Here is a 21,091-nt window from a genome sequence, read left to right on the forward strand (position 1 = left end):
CATTTGGCATGTTTTCCTGGTTTGGATTTCTCCAGTTCTGCTGCTGTAGGTGCTACATCCTGGCGTCAGCGGAGTGAAGGAGGAGGGAGGTCTGCACCTGAGTTTGTTATGAGATGGCAGTGGAGAGTTGCATAGTTCATTTTATGGCTGCTTTGTTGTTTTTCTTAACATTTTTGTCCTTTTTAAATTGTCTGTGCCCCCAAAACAGAGTGTAACATCTCTTCAGGTTCTAGATCAAATCAATCGTCTTTTCACCTACTGCTTTTGTATTTTTCAAACTTCAACTTTTTAAAATTATCACTAAATTCCTCCTCCCCTCCCCCATTGTCTACACACTCAGGCCTTGTTTAGAATTTCAGGTATGGGCTCAAAAGGAATTTTCCAGCAGGTTGATGTTTTTTCTCTGGTGAGTCCATTTCTAAACTGGGTTTTGCTGCAGGGGGGCACAGACAGAGAAGATGGGCTGATTTCAGGGGAATTTCTTGATCTGAAAATCTAGGGAAAAATAGAGAAAGAGAGAGCTGAAGTGAACCAAATGATGTATCTCAGAGCTTTTGAAAATGTTTTTTCAAACTTAATTTCAGAAAACATTTGATTTCCAAATACTAAGTGCAGTTGGTAGCAAAGGGATTGAAAATGGTCAAATGAATTGTTTGGGGGAATTCCTGAAATAATACATGCTGATTGCTCTAATTAACAATCATAAGTGAAAATAATAATTAAAAAAAAAAAAACAACAGATGAATGAGTTCTACAGAAAGGTTCAGTGGTTCAGACATTCATCCCAGGATGGGAACTAAAGCATAGGAAACATCACTGACTTAACTACACGTTAAATCTTTCCTGTTCTTTCTTACGAGTTTTAGGTGGTTTGAACAAAGCTTCTTCTAGTGTAGTCTGTCCTAAACCCTCCACTTTATGCCCACATAGTGGCAAATGCATGTTCCTTAGGAAAGGAAAGAGGCACGTCTTACTGTTAACATCACTGCTGCGTGGATACCTCCCTTGATTCCTGTTGCAAATTGCCCCTTCTTGTAAAACACAGCCATTCCTTAACATCCTGCATCACAGTTTCAGGTGCACTTCTTGAAGGGCGGGGGGAGCTGGGTCTTTGCCTACAAGCAAAGCTCGTTAACCTTTTATAAAAAAGATGTGAATTACCACTTGGAGATCCTCTCCATTGACTTCAATTAGCGGCGAGTTGCCAACTGAGCTGCACTGAGCCAAAAACAAGCCCCTTCTCCCTTTAAAATAGTTGGTTATTTAAAGATGCAGCTTCTCCTTGTAGCATGAGAAAGAAGTGTTCTGCAGTCTTGAAAGATAGCCCAGTCCATTGAATTATCGCGCAGGACAAGAGCAGTTCTCAAAGTGTTGCTATCAAAAGCGAGCGTAGTTCCCTACGGCTGGCTTTTGATTATTGATACAGCAGAGGGAAAGGTTCATTTAAATATAGAAATAAAAATTCGCTGTTAAAAAGGTTCAGCTCCTTGCAGGAAGCTTTTTTTTTTTTTTCTTCTGTTGCTGCTGTTACTGTGGCTGCTTCCTTTAGCGCGTTAACCTCCTCCTTGCCCTAAAAAAAGGGGCAATGGAACAAAGGCCCCTACCTGCAGTTGGAGCAGCTCATCGTGTGCACAGTGATGAGCCATCACACCCAGCCCGGCTTGAAAAATTCACGTTCATCGAATCATCCTGATCACTGCGCTCTCGAGGAAGCTCTGGCTGTTGGGTTGATTTGGGTAGAAGTTAAGCTCCTGACTTTGGTGCTTCAGCAAATCCTGTTAGCTGGATCTTTCAGGAAGCTGGAAACTCCTGAAAATCCTGGTTCTACCGACCTGATCCTCTATTTTCTTGAGTAGAAGTCTTTATGTGGGGTGGTGAGGCACTGGGACTGTGGACTGGAGATGTGGATGTCCCATCCCTGCAGTGCCCAAGGGCAGGCTGGATGGGGCTGTGGGCAGCCTGGGCTGTGGGAGGTGTCCCTGCCCACGGCCCATGGGTGGGCTTTGAGATCCCTTCCAACATAAACCAATCTAGGATTCTGAATCAGCATTTGAAGCGTCTGCTCTCCTTCCTACGAGTTGCAGGGTCTGTATTTGATGGGTGATTATTTGAAGAAGGCACAATGGCAAGGGAAGGAATGGAAAGTGACGCTGAAGCGTCCCAAAGTCTGCAGAAGTAAATCGGGAGCCCTTCCCCTCGCTTTGAGGGATCTTGGATCCTGTAGCTCCTCGTAACAAAACGCTACCAATGTCAGCAGCTGTCAGCAGCAAGACCCAGGAAAAATATCTCTTCCCTGCCACCTTTTCTATTACTTTCCCCTCCTGTGCAAAGGGAGGCTTTGGAGCAAATGTCTGTTAGTGTAACTGGCACATATATCGAATCTGCTTAGTCTGGGCTGTTAAGTAAGTTTAATTAATTTACTAAGTTAATGTTCCAATGCTAGCAACAAAGCATCATTGCAATCAGCTGGGTAGCAGGAATTGGAACCCCTAAATGAGCTCATTTTTTCACAGTTGGAATTAGGGACCAGTTAGCCAGTTGTGTGGCTTTTCCAATTTCTCCACTTGCCCCGGGGGAGTCGCAAGTTATTCATTCCCTATTGCTAAGTGTGAGTAGGATGGGGAGGGGGGACACGAGCAAACCCTGCTCCACGTAGGAGTCCATCTTTGATCCCAGCACTGCTGATTCCCTAGCTGTTGTCTGCACTTGTCTTCCTTGGTCCTAGAATGGCATTTGCTGCTGTTTGCAGTAGTTTGGAGAAGCAGAAAGGCATCGCTGAGAGATATTTATGCATGTATTTTATCGTAAGCGTGTGCAGATAAAGGGGGGAAAAACAAATAAACAATAAAAGAATGGAAACAAAATTACAGAAATTTGCAAAGTTTGACAAATGGTGGCCAGGAGTTGCCACAAGCTAATGGCTTGCAATGATTAATAAGAGTAAAAATAATTGCATTTCATTAAGATTGATGACACCCCATTTAACCTCCCTTCTCGTTTCAGCCCTAAAGTGGAAAGAGATGAAGTTCTCATCTATAATAGCTCCTGTAACATTACCATGGAAACTGAGGCAGAGATGGAGTGTGAGGGAGCTAATCAGCCAATTACCGCCAAGATTACTGAGATATGGAAAAACTGGGGCCAGAACACTCAGGTATAATCAAATCTCTTTTACAGACTGATTCAAACAGCTTAAAATTAAATTTGTAATATTGTGTACATTTAAAGGAGGCAAAAAAAAAAAAAAGAAAAAAAGAAAAAAGAAACAATTTAGGCCGAGCAGCGGCAATATATAATATTAAAAGCTTTCCAACTTTGAATAGCAGTTGTAATGCTGTGCAGCTGTATTCATGGTTAACTGTGGTTAATGGTGTTTTATGAGACCTAAATGAGCTTTGCCTTATTTTCTGGGCAGTGTGTACCTTTTTAAAAGGAAAAAGAACTCTTCCTTTTGATGTATAAATGCACATTCTGTTCTAAAAGTCTTATTTTCTGTTATTTGATCAGAAATCTTGTCCACAAGACACGGAATTCCAGCTTTCCAGTACAGACTTAGCATTTGGCGTCTGTGCAGCTCTGCTTCTCTGTGGGTTTTGCTCCTCTTTCGTGTCCAGGATTGAGATGGGATAGTCTCTCTCTTGCAGGAAAACAGCCACAATGTGTTTATCACAAAAACCCGTGACCCTGAGCTAACATCACTGTAAGGCTCGATCTCTATAAACGTGATTACAAACCCAAACCTTTCAGAGCTCTTGGGGTGTGCCGCAGAGTTTTTGGAGGTGTTGAGCTGGGGTTCTGGGTTGTGCCACTTGTGACAGGGAATTCAGAGTAGCTGGGTATTCTGTGACTGTCCAGTGTCCCTCTGTCATCATCCGAGCAGCCCCTGAGATGCTGGTGGAGTTCTACTGGTGCAAGAGGGAAGAGTTTCACTCCTGGCTCATGAGAACAAATGCTGGTTTTCCTCTGGTAAATCAAATTATCATGCAGCCTTCTTAGTACAGGTGAGACCTGGGAAGCTGAAATTCATTTGCTCGGGATTTATGTTAAAGCTCTCGTGGTAATTTTTATCTCTGACAACAATGAAAATTCTGTTGCTGTATCTGCCACCCTACCCCAGAGCAGCTGTATTCTGTCCAAGTCATTTTGGTGTCTTTCCAGCATCAGATTCTGAAGCTTTTAATAAGCTGAGAATCTCCGAATATTTGCCCTGTAAATCTGTTTTGCATGTATATTGCTCTTCCAGCCAAGCATCCTAAAATAACATTGTTTTCCTTTATTCTGCTTTACAAACAAACAAAAAAAGGAAAAAAAAATAATTTTTAAGTCTACCCTTGGCCTGGGAAGGACCATCATAGGTAGTCTAGCATTGCCAGCCTTCACAGGCCTTCCCATGCTCTGCAGGATGACTCCTCTCCCATGTGCTTGTTGGCTAGCTCTGCTGCCCACAACACACACAGCGATGGGGAAGGCCTAGCAAAAAAAAATTCTGGTTAGGAAATGCAAGAGGTCAGCACAAGGACGTGCTTAGGCCAGTGTCAGGTCAGGCAGCAACTACTCCTTTCCTTTAGGTTGCCCTTACCTAATGTGCAAAAGAGGTCTCTACTGCTGTAGAGCATAGGCTGCAGCCAGTGCTCTGTGTGGTCCCTTAGTCTCAGTAGTGAGATGGTGACAGGCTGCCTTTTGGCTCAGGTGGCAGCCAGAATTGGAAGAAGTGGTGAGGTTTGTCCCTGCTGTGTTTTTTCAGCTCGACGTGGGGTGAATCGGGGAGCAGAGCGTCCTGAAGGAGCGGAGGGGAGTGCAGGATGAAACCAGCAGTGCTTTCAGATCTGGGATTTGCTGCTGCTTAATGAACCCAGCAGGCATTTGGAATCATTTTATCCTTCTTCCCAAAACTGGCCCGGGTGAGCAGAGGTGGATGGGTGGGGAGTTCAGATAAATGGTTTCAATTTTGGTCCCTTTCTTGCTGACAGCGTCCCGTTAAGATTTACGACCTGGTGCAGCATATGCATGCTTCACTGTAGAGATTTAAATCATGTCATGTGAACTGGCCTTACCTTTCCAGTGGAAATAATGGTCCCCAGGTTCTGCACCAAGCAGTGAAATGCATTAATAGCACCACGTGCCGTAGGATAATGGTGCTATTAGCAGGCAGCACAACTCTGTGTACAAGTAATGGGAATGCATCTCTTTATAATAACATCTGGCACTTCTATCGCGCTCTCAGGAAAGGATCTCAAAGCACTCCAAAAGCACAGATACCGTGCTCTCCATTTTATTCTTTTTTTCTTGCTTATTCCTTTGCCAGCTGCTTGATGCCCAGGCAGGCGGGCAGCTCAGCAGTGCATTAAAACAGCTGAGTTATTGGGCAGGTTGGGAGCAGAGGTGGTGAGATGGTGTTGGAGCAGCGTTAGCTCCAGGGTGGCAGAAGTGAAAAGAGGCATGACAGAAAGGCTGATAGTCTTGTGTTAACAAGAGCATGGAGTGGGCATTGGTAAGAAAAAAGAACAAACTTGTTTCATGGCAGAAAACAGGGGAAAAAACCTCCAAACATTTGTTCTGGAGGCTGGAATCTAAGGGATACAAGCTTTAGGGAAAGGGCGTTTTTTTTCCTCAATCCTTATAAGACAATTAGTAGGACCTGTCTGTAGTTCTCAGTAGCATCATCGTTTGGGATTTGGTAGATAGGGTGGAAATGAGACAAATGCAAACTGCAATGAGATGATGCTGTTAGCAGCTCTGTTACCAATAGCTCACGTACAGGACCTCGTGTTATTGAAGAGGAATCCGTGTACTAGGATCCTGCTTCGGGGGCAAGTGGCAGAGACAGGTCCATCAGCTTGATCTGCTTCTTTGGCCAGCAGTTCTTCCTTTTCTTCATTCTGCAGAACAGTATCCAAACAGTGACTGAATCAGCCCATGAATTCACCCCAGATCTGTGTCTCGGAATTACTCAAAATTGCTTGAAATAGCTAATGTAACTCATCCAGGAGTTAGACCATAGCCACGCCAGTTGGATTTTGAATAAAAAACATGTTGTGAATTCCTCTATTTTTCTGGACATGTCTGAGTATACTATGAGCATTTCCATGGTGTTGCCTCACCTTCTGTTTGAATTGCAAGTGGGTGTGGACACAAACAGCAAAATTATCTGTAGAATTCAGCAAACATAATGTGTTCTTTCTCAGAAAGTTATTGAGGTGGTTGTTTTTTGAACTTCTTATTGTCTTGGGTATGAAGATACTCCAAGTACTAGAGAATCATCATAGAATTATTAAGGTTGGAAAAGACCTCCAAGATCACCAAATCCAACCCCAGCCCTCCCCCCCACCATGCCCACTGACCACGTCCCTCAGTGCCACATCTCCACAGTGAACACCTCCAGGGATGGTGACCCCAGCACCCCCCTGGGCAGCCCATGTGAGAGCATCACCGCTCTTTCTGAGATGAAATTTTCCCTCGTAAATAGATAGGAAGATGTATTTAAACGAAACGATCTTGACTCTAGGAAGCTTAACTTTTGGATGATCTGCATGAGATGCAGAAGCCTAATTCTGTTGAAACAGCTCCTCCACCTCTTGTTGTCATGTACCTCTGCTTGAAAATGGGGCTGTAGCTGCCCTGTTCACCTTGTGCATGCTGCTGCCTTGAATCAATCACTCGGATTTGCCCTCCTGGTTAAACCTCTTGGAAAAAAGTTGGGTAGGATCCTCAGTCGAGGAAAAGAGTTGCATTTTTGGAGACGTGAGCAATACCCATCCTTTCAACACTGTTCTCCAAGCTGTTGCTTGCCATGGGTACAGAAAGAGCGAGGCTCGTGTTTGAATTTAGAGGACCCAGCAGATTGCTGGAGTTTTCAAGCTGCTGGCTGCAGACCTGTGGCTTAGCAGACTTCATGGGGCTGAAGTTCACCAACTTGGTATTTTCCTGGGATTTGCTTCATGCCCAAATATCTCCACCAAAATAACTTTAATGGATTTCTTTAGAGACTGACTCAGGCCCTTTCCTCCATTTATATTTGAAATACTTGCCACCGTAGGACTTAAGTAGGTCACACAAAGTAAGCAGCAGACCTCTGCCCCACTGCTGTATTCAGCATCGTTAGTGTTTGTAACTTGCTCCATTATTATCTCAGGAAGAGTTGCAGAATTATTTTTATATCTGTGTATAATGCAATTTAAACTACCGAAAGGAGAAGTGGGGGGGGGGGGGAATGAAGAAAAAATCCAACACTGACTGTATATCCCACAGGACTTAATTAGTTCACAGCTTCGTGATGCACTGGATAATGGGAAGATATGAATTAAATAATGCAAGGGAAAAGTTCTAATGCTCACTCAGTACCTGTCCACTGCCACCTTGGCTGCATAATGAGATGTCAGCCACCGTGATGCTGATGAGACATGCAAAACACGGATACAATGTGTAAAGGATGCTCATGGGAAGGTTTGACCAGGCTTAGATGTCTCCAAACCCATTATGCTTAGTGAGCCTTCAGATTATTATTCCAGATCACTGGACCAGACCTAATCATCGTGCAAGCATGCTGTTTGAGCAGAGTTGCCCTGCACTGAATCTTCCTTCCTCTTCTAGCCCAGGTGGGTGATGCAGTGTTCATTGGAGGGCAGTGATATAATGCTCATTGGAAGGCAGATGCCACATGTGTCAAGTCAGTCGTAGGGAAGCTGCACCGGTATGCCAGTGCATCCTCTGCAACCCAGCCCTCAAGGGGTGTCCATTAAGTAACAGAGGGCTGATGAAAAATAACTTGCTAAATGCAAATGCCTTCTTGGACTGTGCCTCTGCCTGGGTCTGCTGCTCTGCCCTGAGTTTGTTTTTCAACAGGGCATTAAGGAAAGGTCTTGAGATGTAGGAGTAGCACTGAGTTCTTTGCTTAGTGATTGATACTGGGATAATTGCTTTGTTTGCTTCCCAGAGAGAAAAAAATCAACAAAAAAGCAAAGGCTTCATCTGAGATCTGCACGGTCACTTAAGGGACTCTTGCTTTTCAGATTCCACTTAACGTGATATTCTTTCACTATCACTTTAGTGCCATCCTCACGTTGCGTTGATGTCTGATGGGTGCGCTTTGAGGATGAGAAGATAGTGGTTGGTTGCCTCTGCTTGTAGATGTATGATTAAAATATATATATATATATTTGTATCATGGAATCTCAGAATCATAGAACACCTGAGTTAAAAGGGAGCCAAAAGGATTATTGAGTCCAACTCCTGGCTCCACACAGCACCATTCAGTATATGTATATATACTCACAAAATAGATCCAGTAGCTTCAGTAGGAAAACAGTACCTAAGGCTGAAGATGTGGTGTTGTCTTGCAAGCTTCTTCATCCTTTAGCTCCAGAAATCGGTACAGCCCTAACACATTCTCATTCTTATGCTCTCTTTGGTGTCCTTTGGTTATTCATCTTCACCTGTCCTGTTTTCCTGGAGCACCAAACGATGTCAGAAAGGAAAATGATCCTCTTTCTGCTTTTTCCAGTGCTTTTCTTTGAGGAAAACCACTGCACCAATTTGAGAGTGGTTAAACAGGATATGAGTGAAAAATGGCACCTATGAGGATGGATGCATTCTGGTCTGGGGAGTGGATGGGGACTCAGGAGTAGGACCAGATGAACATTTTTTTGAAATATGATGTATATACTTTTTTATAAAATTTCACTTTTAGCAACCCAGCGAGCTCACCCTTACATTCTCTATTTCTTAACCTCCTGCCTTGGTCATGGTTATTTTCAGCGGTGGGGGTAGGAGCACACCAAACCAACTTGGATTTGCGGGCCTCACGGAAAGGAAGTGGAGGAGTCTGTAACAAATGAATACAAACAAAAGCACAAAACCAGTCTTGGGGTGCGGATGCTATCAGAGCAGCGAGAGGAACCATCTGCAAGGTTGTTAAGATGTAGAGAACCAAGATGGCCTCCACAGTAACCACAGGCAATGCGAAGAGATAAATGGTTGACCCGAGCCTGTGTCAGGCTAGGATTGATGCCACTATCAGCCCTAGTGCCTTTGCAATGATTTTTTTAAAAATCTCTGATAGAGTGTGTTATCTAGTTACTGGCATGAGGGCAATGGCCTGGAGGCAGCGAGGAGGAGGAGGGGGGAGGACGAAGGAGAGGAGGAGTGAAAGAGAAAAGGGGGGGAAAGAAAAGGTCATTCTATGAGGACAATCTCAGTTGGACTAAATAAGAAAATGAGGGCCTTACCCTGAAAGGGGGAGGTAAAAAATAAAAAAATAAAAAATAAAAATAAAATCTGCTGCTAGGTGTGCGGGAAAAGGATAAGCAAAATTGCTTCTTCTTCTTTCTCTTTTGTTTTCTTTTTTCTTTTTCTTTTTCTTTTTTTTTCTTCTTTTTCCTTTTAATAGGATCAGCCTTGGGCTGCAATGGGAAATTTAGGAGATCTGCTTCTGGTGTGTTTTTTTCTTCTTTCTCTTTTTGCTTTAACTTTTTCCTTCCTGATTTGAGGTTTAACACTTTCCTTTTCGCAACACAAAAAAACCAAGGGCTGAACTATAAATTTTTTCTTCTATCCCCCACACGTTTATTTTATTTTTTTTTCCATTTCCCTCATCTCACCATCTTTCTATTTTCTAAACTGGTCCTGGGAGCCCTCCTCACCCTGTTGCACAGGAGCCTTGTTGGATATTACCTTGTCTCCACAAGGATGCCACCTCCCCATAACCCACAACACACTGACACCTTTCCACTCGTATTTATACAGACCCATATGAAATCAGAATCGAGTGAAAGAACCGTTATTCTTCTTTCCCTCTATTTATTCCATCCCAAAAAGAAAAACAGATTGAGAGTAAAAAGTGTCATTTTAGAGGCAAACCTCTACAGGAAAGAAGACAAAGATTCCACTTCCCTCAAATGGAAAAGGCTTGCATTAAGGTCAAGAGAATGCAAGGAAGCCTTCCTGAGGACTACAAGCAAATTTTCTCTCTGTTTTCTTGCAGACTCTTGCATAAAGCCACTTTCCTGTTTAATTATGAAAGACCCTCATTGGCTCCTTTGCCTGCTTTTGGCAGATTTGGAGAGGGAGAATGGTATGTGGTGGAAGCACAGCTCTGGTTCTCCATCTGCAGAACTTGCTCTTGACTTGGGGGAAAGGTGCTGGGGGTGTTTAATGGCTGTGTCCATGCTAACGTGCAGGCTTTGGGCTCTGGATGAATTCAGAGGGAAGCTCTTCCATCTCCCCCTTGTGAATTTGAATGGAAAAGGCTTAGTTCCTTGGAGGTAAACCTAGCCTAGGCTTGTTCTTTTCCTGTGTTGGAGTTTGGCTTAATGTATGAGTGGGTCTTGCCTTTCCTTAGGTGTGATGTGGGTTGAAGATGTCTCCAAGTAGCTTTTGCATTGCTGGTGTTGTCCTCTGTGTCACTGTCTGGATCTGTGTCCTGTTTCAGATCCTAAGCAGAGCATCCAGTGGATGTGAAGTTGCATGCAGGAGTTTTCTGTGCAGCTTGGTCCTACAGCTAATTCTGCTACACTTGATGTTTCTGGGGCCTAGTTTGGGATCCAACAAAAGGTTCTGCACTGTCTGCCCTATTTTGAAAGCTGGGAGATTTTAGTAGTGTGGTTGTGGCCAGCGTGGGGGCATTGGAAAGGTCCTGGCCGTGTCTGGAACATGGATGGAGATACTGTCTTTGTTCTGTTTAGAAATGAAGATTTGAGACTGGATTTGATCAGCTCTAAGTCTGAAGCACTGAAATGTCAAATCTAGGTAGAGTTGAGCATTAATCAACGCTAATTTTATTTTATTTGGTGCTCCGTTTTAGGCAACAAAAGGTGCTGCACTGAGGCCTTGGTTGACATGTGCATGCCCAGTCCTCAACGCATTTAAAACCTGCCTCTTGGTTCCCCTGTTCCATCATCCAAGTTAAAATTGATTGGATTTAATCTTGTTGAATGCTGAGCCTACACGAGTGTTGGCATGTGCGAGGTGCTGTGGTAGTTCCATCTTGCTGTGAGTCACTCCTGTTTATTGGTGGCTTATTTCCAGACGTACATGCAGAACAAAAACATGTGAGAGCTATCTGGGAATAAACTCATTTGGATAAGCACTAGAAGGATATAGGGCAGTAACTCAGGTGTATTGGTTATCACTAGCCATGGTTCTGGAGGACCGAGGGCTCCTTCATATTTTGTCTCGACGATGTTTTCTGCTAGACTGTAGTCTAAACATGTACTGCCTATGTCATTTATGACATTTAATGTGAGGTGGATGCTGGGTTACAAACATGGCTTCTACAGGAGTGTAGCTTTGAAGAGCTGAGCTTTGGTGCCTGGTTGTGGCTTGACCCATAAGATCAGACTTCCAGGGAATATGGGAAAAAATCTTGGGAGTTTTATGTGGTGGGGAACACAGTTGGGTTTTGCTTCACTTAGAGGAAAAAACAAAAAAAAAGGCTATATCCTGAGGATAGCAAGGACCTGAAAACTTCATCTTGTGGCAAGCTACAAGGAGTAATGCAAACATAATCATGTTGTATCATAATTTTTTCTGTGTACAGACTTTGGTGTAAGGAGTAGAGTAAGTATGAGTAGTACTTGTATTTGTATTTTACACTTGCTTTTTTTCCTGCCTTGTTACTGCTGGTATTACAACAAAGCTTTTCCCAGACTAAACAATATGAAAGAAGCGTACACCTGGAGGATGACTGAATTTCAATTCAGAAACATTTGTTAACAAAAAATAAATTAAAAATGTTGTAGCAAGAGGGAAAACCAGCATGCTCGAGCGCTCTGCCACAATTAACCTGAGAGCCTTCATTCTGTCTTTAACAACAGGGTTAATTTTATGTGATTGCCAGTAAAACCAGGCTGTTTCATGGTGGGTCGTCAACAGCTGGGTGATGGACTGAGTTAACAACCCCTGGGAAGTGCTGGGTGTGTTCCTCTGATTGGCAGCTCCGTAGGTGGAAACCCCTCGTTCCCAATCTGTCTTTGGGAATAGCTGCAGAATGAAGGACTTCATTAAGGGATTGTGAGGCTGCCTCATAAAAACTAGCAAACAATTACCATCAAGATGGGAAGGAGTGGAGGGAACTGGGTGATCTTGGGGCCCTGTGAAGCAAAGCAGACGTCCCATGGCAGGGAAGCATCAGGTGGAGTGGTTGCTATAAACACTTCTCTGCAAATACTGTGTCTTCTCAATAGCAAGGTAGTTAGCCTGTCTACGGCATTAACAAAATATTCCCAGTTAAATTCATGGGTGATGCAGGGCTGGGAGCTGTTAGCTCATATTCAGTTAAATTTCAAATGTCAGAGCTCGTTAGAGGTGATTTTAGCCAAAGACAGTTTGTGAGGTGCTCAGTAAATTCAACTTCCTTGAATAAACTTGAGGCAAGAGGTTGCCACTTGACTTACTGATTTATTTTCTTGCTTTCACACAACTTCTTTGGGTCTGGGATTCTGATTGAGGGTCAAGCTCAGTTTAAATCACTTAGGGATTGTGGTTCTCTTTCATACATGCTCTTCGTCTTTCACTCTTATTGTCATTTATTTACATTTTTCCTCCTGCCTTAACCTGTATCTGGTGAGTGGAAGATGCAGATTTTGCTTCTGGTGTTGAGAACAGCAGGCCCATGTGAGCACGGACATCATGAATGGCTTTAGGTATTCAGGCTAACCTATGCAAAACTGGATAATGAGGTGCAAAACTACTGGCAGGAAGCAATCATAGAATATCCCAAGTTGGAAGGGACCCTCAAGAAAGACCATGTGACTGAGAGTGGTGTCCCAATGCTCCGTAGGTGTTTCTTTATTAACTGTAGAGATGGCTAACTCAATGGATGTCTTTCCTTGTTTTCCTGATCCTAGTACTTAGCTCCTTGATGTCTTGAATACCTCTCCCAATGAACCGATGCCAAACTTCAAAGCTGAGACGGCTCAGGCAATATGGCAAAAATTGGGATTTGTCATGCAGGAAGGACTGCACTCAATGGTCATTAACACGGTCATGAGCTAGTGTTCAGGTTGGATGTTAGGCAAAATTTATTCTCAGAAAGAGTGATAATGGCACAGAGTAACTGGCACAGGCTGCCCAGGGAGATGGTGGGGTCATCGTCCCTGGAGGTGTTCAAGAGCTGTGGGGATGTGGCACTGAGGGACGTGGTCAGTGGGCATGGTGGGGGTGGGTTGGGGTTGGACTTGGTGATCCTAGAGGTCTTTTCCAACCTCAGTGATTCTATAGTTTTCAGCTCTGGGACATGCAGATATCATGAGGTGACAATTCTGTGATAAATTTCTCCAGGTGGTGATAGCTGGCAGCAAGTAAGGTTTTTGGTGTTTGGACAAGATGCTTTACTTTCACCTCATGTACATATGTACTCTTTCAGGTACGTATCTTAGTACATTGCCCATCTCTACCTGAAATCAAATCTGCCTTTGGAAAATGCTACCTGGTACCTTTCTGCATCCCTAAGAACTTGAATGCATTGGGGTATGGATGTGCCACCAAGGTTCCTTGGGAAAGGGACCCTGGATATGATATCCTGCCAGATGATGAAGAGGCAGACAAATGTTGTGTGTGGGTGGGCAGACAGTAGAAGCCACGACACATTGCAGGGGATCTGTTCCCAACAAAGATGGGCTGTTCCAGCTCCAAAAGACACAAGGATGGCTTCATAGCTCAGACAGCAGCAGTTTGTGCTTTGAACTCAAAGGGCTCTCAGTTCAGAGCGCATTGTGTTAGTCGAGGAGCAACTCTCGCACGCTACTCTCTCATCTTGTTATCTGATTAAAATGAATTTTGGGCTGAAATCTGTTGAAACGACAAGAGTGGCTTCTGTCCCGCAACTTGTGATGCTGATCCTTGGCTGAGGCGTGGTTGTTCATGGCTCAGCAATGCAGTGCAAAGTGCCCTCAATGAATGTCAGCTGGCTTCAGGCTTCTGGTATGGTGCTGTCTGCACCCCTGCTGAAATTGACCATCGTGTGCTGCTGTCAGCTCAAAGTATTGGGGAAAAAAATGGAAGCGTTATTCCATGGAGAATCTGTTCTAATTTTAACTCTGTCAGATTAATGTATTGGAAAGTGCATTTCTGCTCTAGATATGTCCTCATTTCGAAATTGTCTTGCATCAGGAATGATCTCCTATGTTAGTACAGCTCCTTGCAGATTAAGATCTTGGGCTTTATCCAGATTTAGTGCAATTAAATAGACACCTTTTTCTGCAAGAAAACAGGTGGGACATACCTAGTATTTTAAATGCCACTGAACACCTCAAATCCCATTAGGAACTGGAAAATTCAGCTTGAAGTGACAGTCCAAAGGTAACCTTTACTGAGGAGTGACATCTCCATAGCCATCATAACCCAGAGTTCCCCTACTGCTTGTGTGACCTTTTCTGTAGGAGTCCCATCTTCACCTTTTTACCTTTCTGGCAGATAAGTGTTTTTGATGATGACAATAAAGATACCGCAAAGCACTTTTATTCTTGGTTGCCCCATCTGGGCTGCGTGTTTGATCCGAACAGCCAGCGTTCCAGTCAGATTGCACTATCAGATGGAGCTGGCTCTATTTCCTGCATTATTCTTCCTGGCTGTACCACATTATGCAATTATGTTTGCATTTAAACCTGAGCACTTACCTGTAATGATGCTGTAGTTCAGTTCATGATACATTACAGCACTAGATAATGCATACAGATAGGCTAAGAAAGCATGTTGTTGATGTGCTAAAACTAAACAGGACATTGCATTTGAAAGCGGACTCTGAAAGCTCGCAGATTAGGATGAGTCGCTTAAAAAGCTTGCATTACTGAAATAACAGCCATGCAGGGTGAAACCCTCTCCCTCCTGGGCAGGTACAGGATTGAAGGGGCAGTGCAAGGCTTCAGTCTGCAGACTCAGAAGATAGAGTCATAGAATGGCTTGGGTTGGAAGAGACCTTAAAGACCATCTCGTTCCAACCAAAGGTATGTTACACCTGCACTTATCTCACAGAATCCCAGAAGAGCTGAGCTTAGAGGACCCTCTGGGTCCCTCTTTCCACCCCTGCCTCAACAGGGCCACTTGGAGCAGGGTGCCCAGCATCACAGCCACGTGGCTGGCAGGTAAAGAGAAGGTTGTAGAGATTTCCCTACCTCTGCACAGGGCACCACAGTGGGACAAGGATGTCATACTGCTGGGCTGCATCAGATCCTAGCTTGGGTTGGGTGGAGCACAACCTGAAGCTATTTCCTTGTCCCCATCCAGGTCTTCCCTCTCAAATGTGGAATCTGCTTGAAAAAATACGTTTTAGGTGAAAATGGTCAGGCGAAATATTTTGATGAAGCTGCTGCAGTGATTCAGCAGACCCCAAACCTACTACAGTCAACCACAAATTTGCCTCGCAGAATAATGAAGGAACTTAATCCTGCTTCGAAAGGTATTGGCAGATACATCAGCTTTCCATTGAAAAAAAGGGAGGTTGTAACCTATAATTTTCGTAACAGGTTGCCCATCCACCATATTTTGGGAGTCTGTGGATGGAAGGTGCTAAATTTGAGTGAGGTGCCAGGTGCCATCCTATTTCTGGGAGAGAAGGATGTGTAAGTGATCAAAAAAATGTACTGTACTAACTTGCAGCCTTCATGCAGCATGTGCCCTTCTACAGCTCTGTGCTGAACTAAGCTGCTAAAAGGTACACTCACAGCTTTTTTCTTTTGGAAGGAAATAGGGACTTTGCTCTTCATTCCACCAGAGACAACATTTTCCATTGGTTGAGCATCCTTGCTAGGTGTGTGGAAGAGTCTAATGCATGCCTCTGTTCTGCCTCTCCAGTTTGGTGACTTGCAAAAATTTTCCCTGTTTCCCTCCTGACTTTCCCACCCAGGCTTGGCCATTCCCCACTTCTTCTCATGAATATCAGTGCTTTTCTGAGTCATTGGGCAGCAGCTCCTGCTCCTGCACTGGCCCTTTGGTCCCTTGCAGCACAGCTTGGGCATCTTAGCCAGCAACTGCAGGCAGATTTTGCCACCACAGAGAAAAGCTATCATATGCTCCAAGGTATTTCCTTCCACAGCACTCTCCTTTATCTTTGAAATTAAAATTTCTGGTACTTGGATCGGTCTCCCACCATAACCTTCATAAAACCCCAAGAGATGGGAGAACAACACATTGCTCAAATAGACACGGGACTTTCCATGAGTCTCGTGGTTTGTTTCATTATGGAGTGGTTTAATCCTTCTCCTACCCCCCTATTAGTTGGTATTTTACCTCGCTTTCAGGTGAGCTTTTTTGCCTGGGTATAGGAAACCAACATGTGCTACATCTGGGACATGCACCCCTCCTCCAAGAGCAATGTCTTTTCAGTGCCCTATGAAAGCACTATTAGATCAAACTAATATTCCGTGTCCTTAATTAAATACCTCTGGTGCAAAGAGCCTTACCTTCTGTGCTTGGAAATTGCAATGATTACTCCCCTGCTGGAAAAGTCTTTCTTTTTTTTTTGCGATTATTTCTGAGTACTTTTTTTTTAAGTAAGAATTAAACTCTTTCTCATGCCATTGTCCAGTTGCAAATTGGCCTGAGACTGACTTGTGCCATGGGCTCTGACCTCCGAAACTGCCCATTCATTTTTTTTCTGAACTAATGAGCTAGACGAACTATTTACAGTTGGCTTTTGGGTCTTCTCACTGCTTTTGTGGCTGCCCCTGTCTGAGTAATTAATGACAGTGTGGCTTGTTTTTGGTCTTGAGTTACTAATGCTGTTGGCTGCAAATACATTTTTACCTCTGGGACGTGCCAGTTTCCTGGTTCTAGTCCCACCTCGTTGGCCCAGGTCAATTTTTTGTGTGTAAACAGATTTATCCTGTAATAGTTGGGGAGGGAATAGGTCATTCATCAGTCCCACAGAGAACATGTCCAGCCAGATTCTTCCCTTCTTGTGCTTGTGCAGCTCAGCTCAGAAAGGCTCCTGGAGGACAGCTAAAATTAAGGGGAAAAAAAGAAGAAAATAATTATTTCATTGTAATTCAGAGCTTAGGCTGTCTCATTAAGACATAAGGGTACTAGAGAGTACGGCTTGTGTCCAGCCACCTGCCCAGCCCTGATCCACTTAGTATTAATGAAGGAGCTGCCATGTGGATTTCTTGGGTAGGGTAACATCACTTGCATTTCAGAAAGGATAGAGAAATTAAGTAGCAACACACGATGACAGTCATTAAAAAAAAAAGGACCTTTTGGCCTTGGAAAAGCTCAAGTTGGTTAAAGTCTATGCCAGTTCTACATTAATTCGTAGGGCAATGAGCTCATTTTGGCAGAAATGATTATTTTTTTCCCTGCGTTAGATATCTTTCCTATCTTTTGACTTTTAATGTAAGTACAGCTACTTAGTGAGTTGTGACTTGAGCACAACCATTCCTAGGGTTGGTTTTTTTTTTTTTTTTAAATATCATTTATTTCACAGTTATTGGAAGAAGATGATTCAAGTATCTGTCAACCTTTGTTGGACAGTTTGGCTACCAGTGTCAGCTCACTTGGGTTAGCCATAGGTGGTCTCTGCTGTGACATAATTTGGAGGGGAACTTCCTTTCACATCTCTGGATTATTAGTTAAATTCTTCAGTGTTTTACCGGTGCAATTTGTACCAACATCTGAAAACTACCACCCTGTTAATCCTTCCTAAACTGGCATCAGGGCCCGTCTTAACATTGGCACTTAGGGAAGAAAAACATCCGTGGTTACTCCATGTTGTTTTCATGATCACACAGAATTGAACTAAGTGAGGAATTTCTCAAGTTTAGGAAATTGCTGAATTCCTGGGAGCCAGGAGACTGCCCTTCTTTGAAGGAAGGACTGGGCAAACAAGACAAGTCAAAATATGCTCCCCTTTCTGCCAAGTTCTTCTTTCAAAGGACTTTCCAAATGCAATCTGATTAAAGGACAATATAAATGATAGAAAAGAACGTGGTGCTAAGAGAATTGAGGTGGACTATCCATTGCAAACTTCTCCAGAAGGACTCCTTTCCTTCCCCTCCCTCAGTTCCAGTTGAGAAATCTCCTTGGAAATTCCTCATGCAGTGGAAAAACTGGAGGACTCCAATGAAATGCACAGGAATCAATTGCCTTTAGAGACTGTAAGATCCACTGGACAACTTAGGCTTCTCTAATTTACAGAGCAGGCTGCTTTAATATTTGGAGGCAACTTCTCTGAAACTGCTGCAATGGGGCAAGAGAGTCCCTGCAAAACCTATTTAGTGTTAATCTGTTTTTGGCTTTTCCATGGTGAAAATTGACCTTTTTGGAACAGGAGAGGAAGTGCCTGGAGTAGGGAGAGGTTCACAGTGTTGTGGTTTGCAGTTCTTCCCTGTGAGGTGGTAGATCTCTTTGTTGCACTCCTGTAATGAGGATTAAGTTGTACCCTCCATCTTTGGAATGCTTGGAGAAGCCTTGGGATCTTCTACATTCCATAGCAGCCTTGAATATCTTCAGTCTGTCTGTTCTTAGATTTCATGGCATAGTCAATTACATTCTCTTCATTTTGGTGAGTGTGTAAATGCATATATTTGAGTACAAAATAAGGTGTTGCTCTGCGCTGCTCAAGTGTTTTTGTTGTTGTTTTTTGAGTTGGTTTTTTTTTGCACAATGTAAGGTGCTTGCTGCACTCCCTGGGACAACCCTAATCCTTCTTTCCCACAAAGCCCTATGTATGCTTTCATTCTCGTCTTCAGCAAACGCTTTGTATGCTGACAGGAATGAAAAGGAGATTGCAGAAGTCATCTTTTTGATTTTGATTTATATCAACAAAAGGGCACTTTTCACACTGACTGATGTCGTGCATGCAGGAGACATAGAAGAATAGAATGAAAGTGTGTCCTATCATGCTTCTCTCGGGGATACAGACTGTACAGTGGAAGACCCACCTACACCAACAGAAATTCTATGACTTCTCAGTTGTGGTGAACATATTTCAGTAAATTTGGCCCAAGGTTAGATTTTCTAAAAACAGGTGAGGCAGGAAGCATGCCAAGAGGCAAGTTCAACTTATTTGGGCATCGGGAAGCACCCTGTATGCTAACTCCACTGACTGTAGCAAATATCATGCATTTGCATCTCTTTCAAGCTTGTGTAGGAGGGAGGAGCCTCCACCAATTTGTCTGTTTTAATTATAGATGTTCTATCCACCTTCCTAATTGCTCCTTCATTAAGAAGTAGCTTGTTGTTTCTTGTTTCCCTAGGAGCTAAAAATAATCAACTTTTGTTTGTTTCTGTAAATATTTTTTTTTTCTTGCCCTTGAGGAGATAATTATTTCTATTGTTGCACGAAGATGGTGGCCAATACAGGAGGAATAATTAGAGCAGATGGCTGGAAATACTTCCCTTGTAAAAGATATCTAGGGTAATAAAATACCTCCCCTCCTCTTTTGTCTCCTCCAAATACATGTTTTTTCTTTCCTTCAGGTAGGTGGGGGTTGCGTGGGGCTGTAAATCTTTTCCTGTTGTATTAAACTGAGCAGCTGTCAAGAGTTCACAGCCTGGAAAGTGAGCTCCCTGTATCCATCACTGAAATTACAGTGTTTTCAAATGTGGCGTAGAGTCCTGGGTCTGCGGGGTGGGGAAACTCACACTGTACTCCATCACTTCAAATGTTAACCTTGTCTCTCTGTGGTGACTGAGGACAGGAACACTTGCTCTCCATATGTGCTGGCTAAATGGCGATCTGTCAGCACCAAGGAAAATGCTTCCCCATGTGTGTCCGTCTGTCAGAAGTTCGAAACCTTTGGTTGTCGGTGGCTGTACAGAGCAGGAAGGATGCTGGGGATGGAACTGATGGTGATCTCAGTGCTGGAGCGGTGTCGTGCTCTGTGTCCTAGTGGATGTGTCTGAGAGAGGGATGAAGCTGGCTACCGAAGCTGGGGAAACCTGCCTGACCTTGGGTTGCTCTCCATGGCTCTATGTTAGGTAACCACAGGCTGGGACCAGAAAATGAGCATGGAGCACAGCAGCAAGCAAAATCTATGCTGCTTAGCTCAACCATTGCTTCAAGGATCGGTTTTAAATCTTCTGCTTATTTTTTTTTTCTTATCAGAGGATGCAGCTCTGTGCACTTTTTAATAGTCTTTCTTATTTTGACTTTACTTAACTGAACAATTTGAAATGTCACCACAAATTGAGATCAAACGAGCTATGTTCCACCTAAACAGGAGTTTCTCAACTTTTTACATCCCAAACATTACCTTGCATTTCGGTGGAGGGGAGTTAAAGCTCACCAGCTGCTGTATCGTGCTAGCAGAATGATTATAATTTACAACAATTCAGATCAAAAACTGAAGGTACAGCAACTTACGGTCCCCTCCATTTGTAGCTTGCTTGCCAGCCTGTGTGGGAATGCAAAGATATCGCCGTTCTTTATTCATTTGTTGCAGTTGTTGCTGCTGTTTGTGGGCCCTGGTAGTCACAAGCTGAGAAACGGGCGCTCAGAGCTGGTGTCCCCAGCGGCTGACATACAGGCAACCACAGGCTGACTGACAGCAGCAGCAGCCAACAACAGAAAATGGAAAGAAATTTGCCTTAGAATGGAAAAACGAGGTGCAGGAGGGAAGAAGAGGACAGTGTGCTGAATTGCAAGGAACCTGTGCATCTTTTCTTTTATACTATTGAAATATTATTTTATTGTTGCATGATTCATTAGTGGTTTGGGAGCTCTGATGGGGAGGGAGCTATTTTGCAGGCTTGGTTACCTACTGAGTTAATGGCACCTGCTGCACTGGGTGCAAAATATAAAGCGTTACCAGAGCAGGCTTCCTATGGAAAGCAAATGTGAGGGCACATCCTTCAACATTCTGGAGTCCAGTTTAAAAGTTCAGTTTGTGCTACACATATGTCCTTAGGGAAAACACTAGAAGAGTCTCTTGCCTCAGTCTGTCTACTGATGTTAATGAACGCTGCACAGGAATATGGCAGCTTTGAGGTCTCACTGAAAAAACTGATCCTGAACCTACGTGAAATGGAGCTGGCTCTCTGGTGTTGGGAACCAGCATGGGGCCTGGCACTTGGGTACAGCCCTTACCATTAACTGAGAACTTCTTCAAGACACTGTGTCACCCTAAACCATCCATTTACCTCTGAATGCATGGCAGGAGCT

At 43.6% G+C, this 21,091-nt stretch overlaps 1 protein-coding gene across 1 annotated transcript in view; it reads left to right on the forward strand.

Annotated features, from left to right (window-relative positions):
• The window catches only part of PKHD1 (PKHD1, fibrocystin/polyductin), a 252,324-nt gene that overhangs the window by 60,189 nt on the left and 171,044 nt on the right, over window positions 1-21,091 (forward strand). Inside the window, exon 35 of the mRNA XM_021392027.1 lies at window positions 3,004-3,154. Within this exon, the coding sequence (XP_021247702.1) occupies window positions 3,004-3,154 (151 nt within the window). The remainder of the gene's footprint in view (window positions 1-3,003; window positions 3,155-21,091) is intronic.

This window comes from Numida meleagris, chromosome 3 (assembly GCF_002078875.1).
Source record: "Numida meleagris isolate 19003 breed g44 Domestic line chromosome 3, NumMel1.0, whole genome shotgun sequence".
Classification (NCBI taxonomy): Eukaryota; Metazoa; Chordata; class Aves; order Galliformes; family Numididae; genus Numida; species Numida meleagris.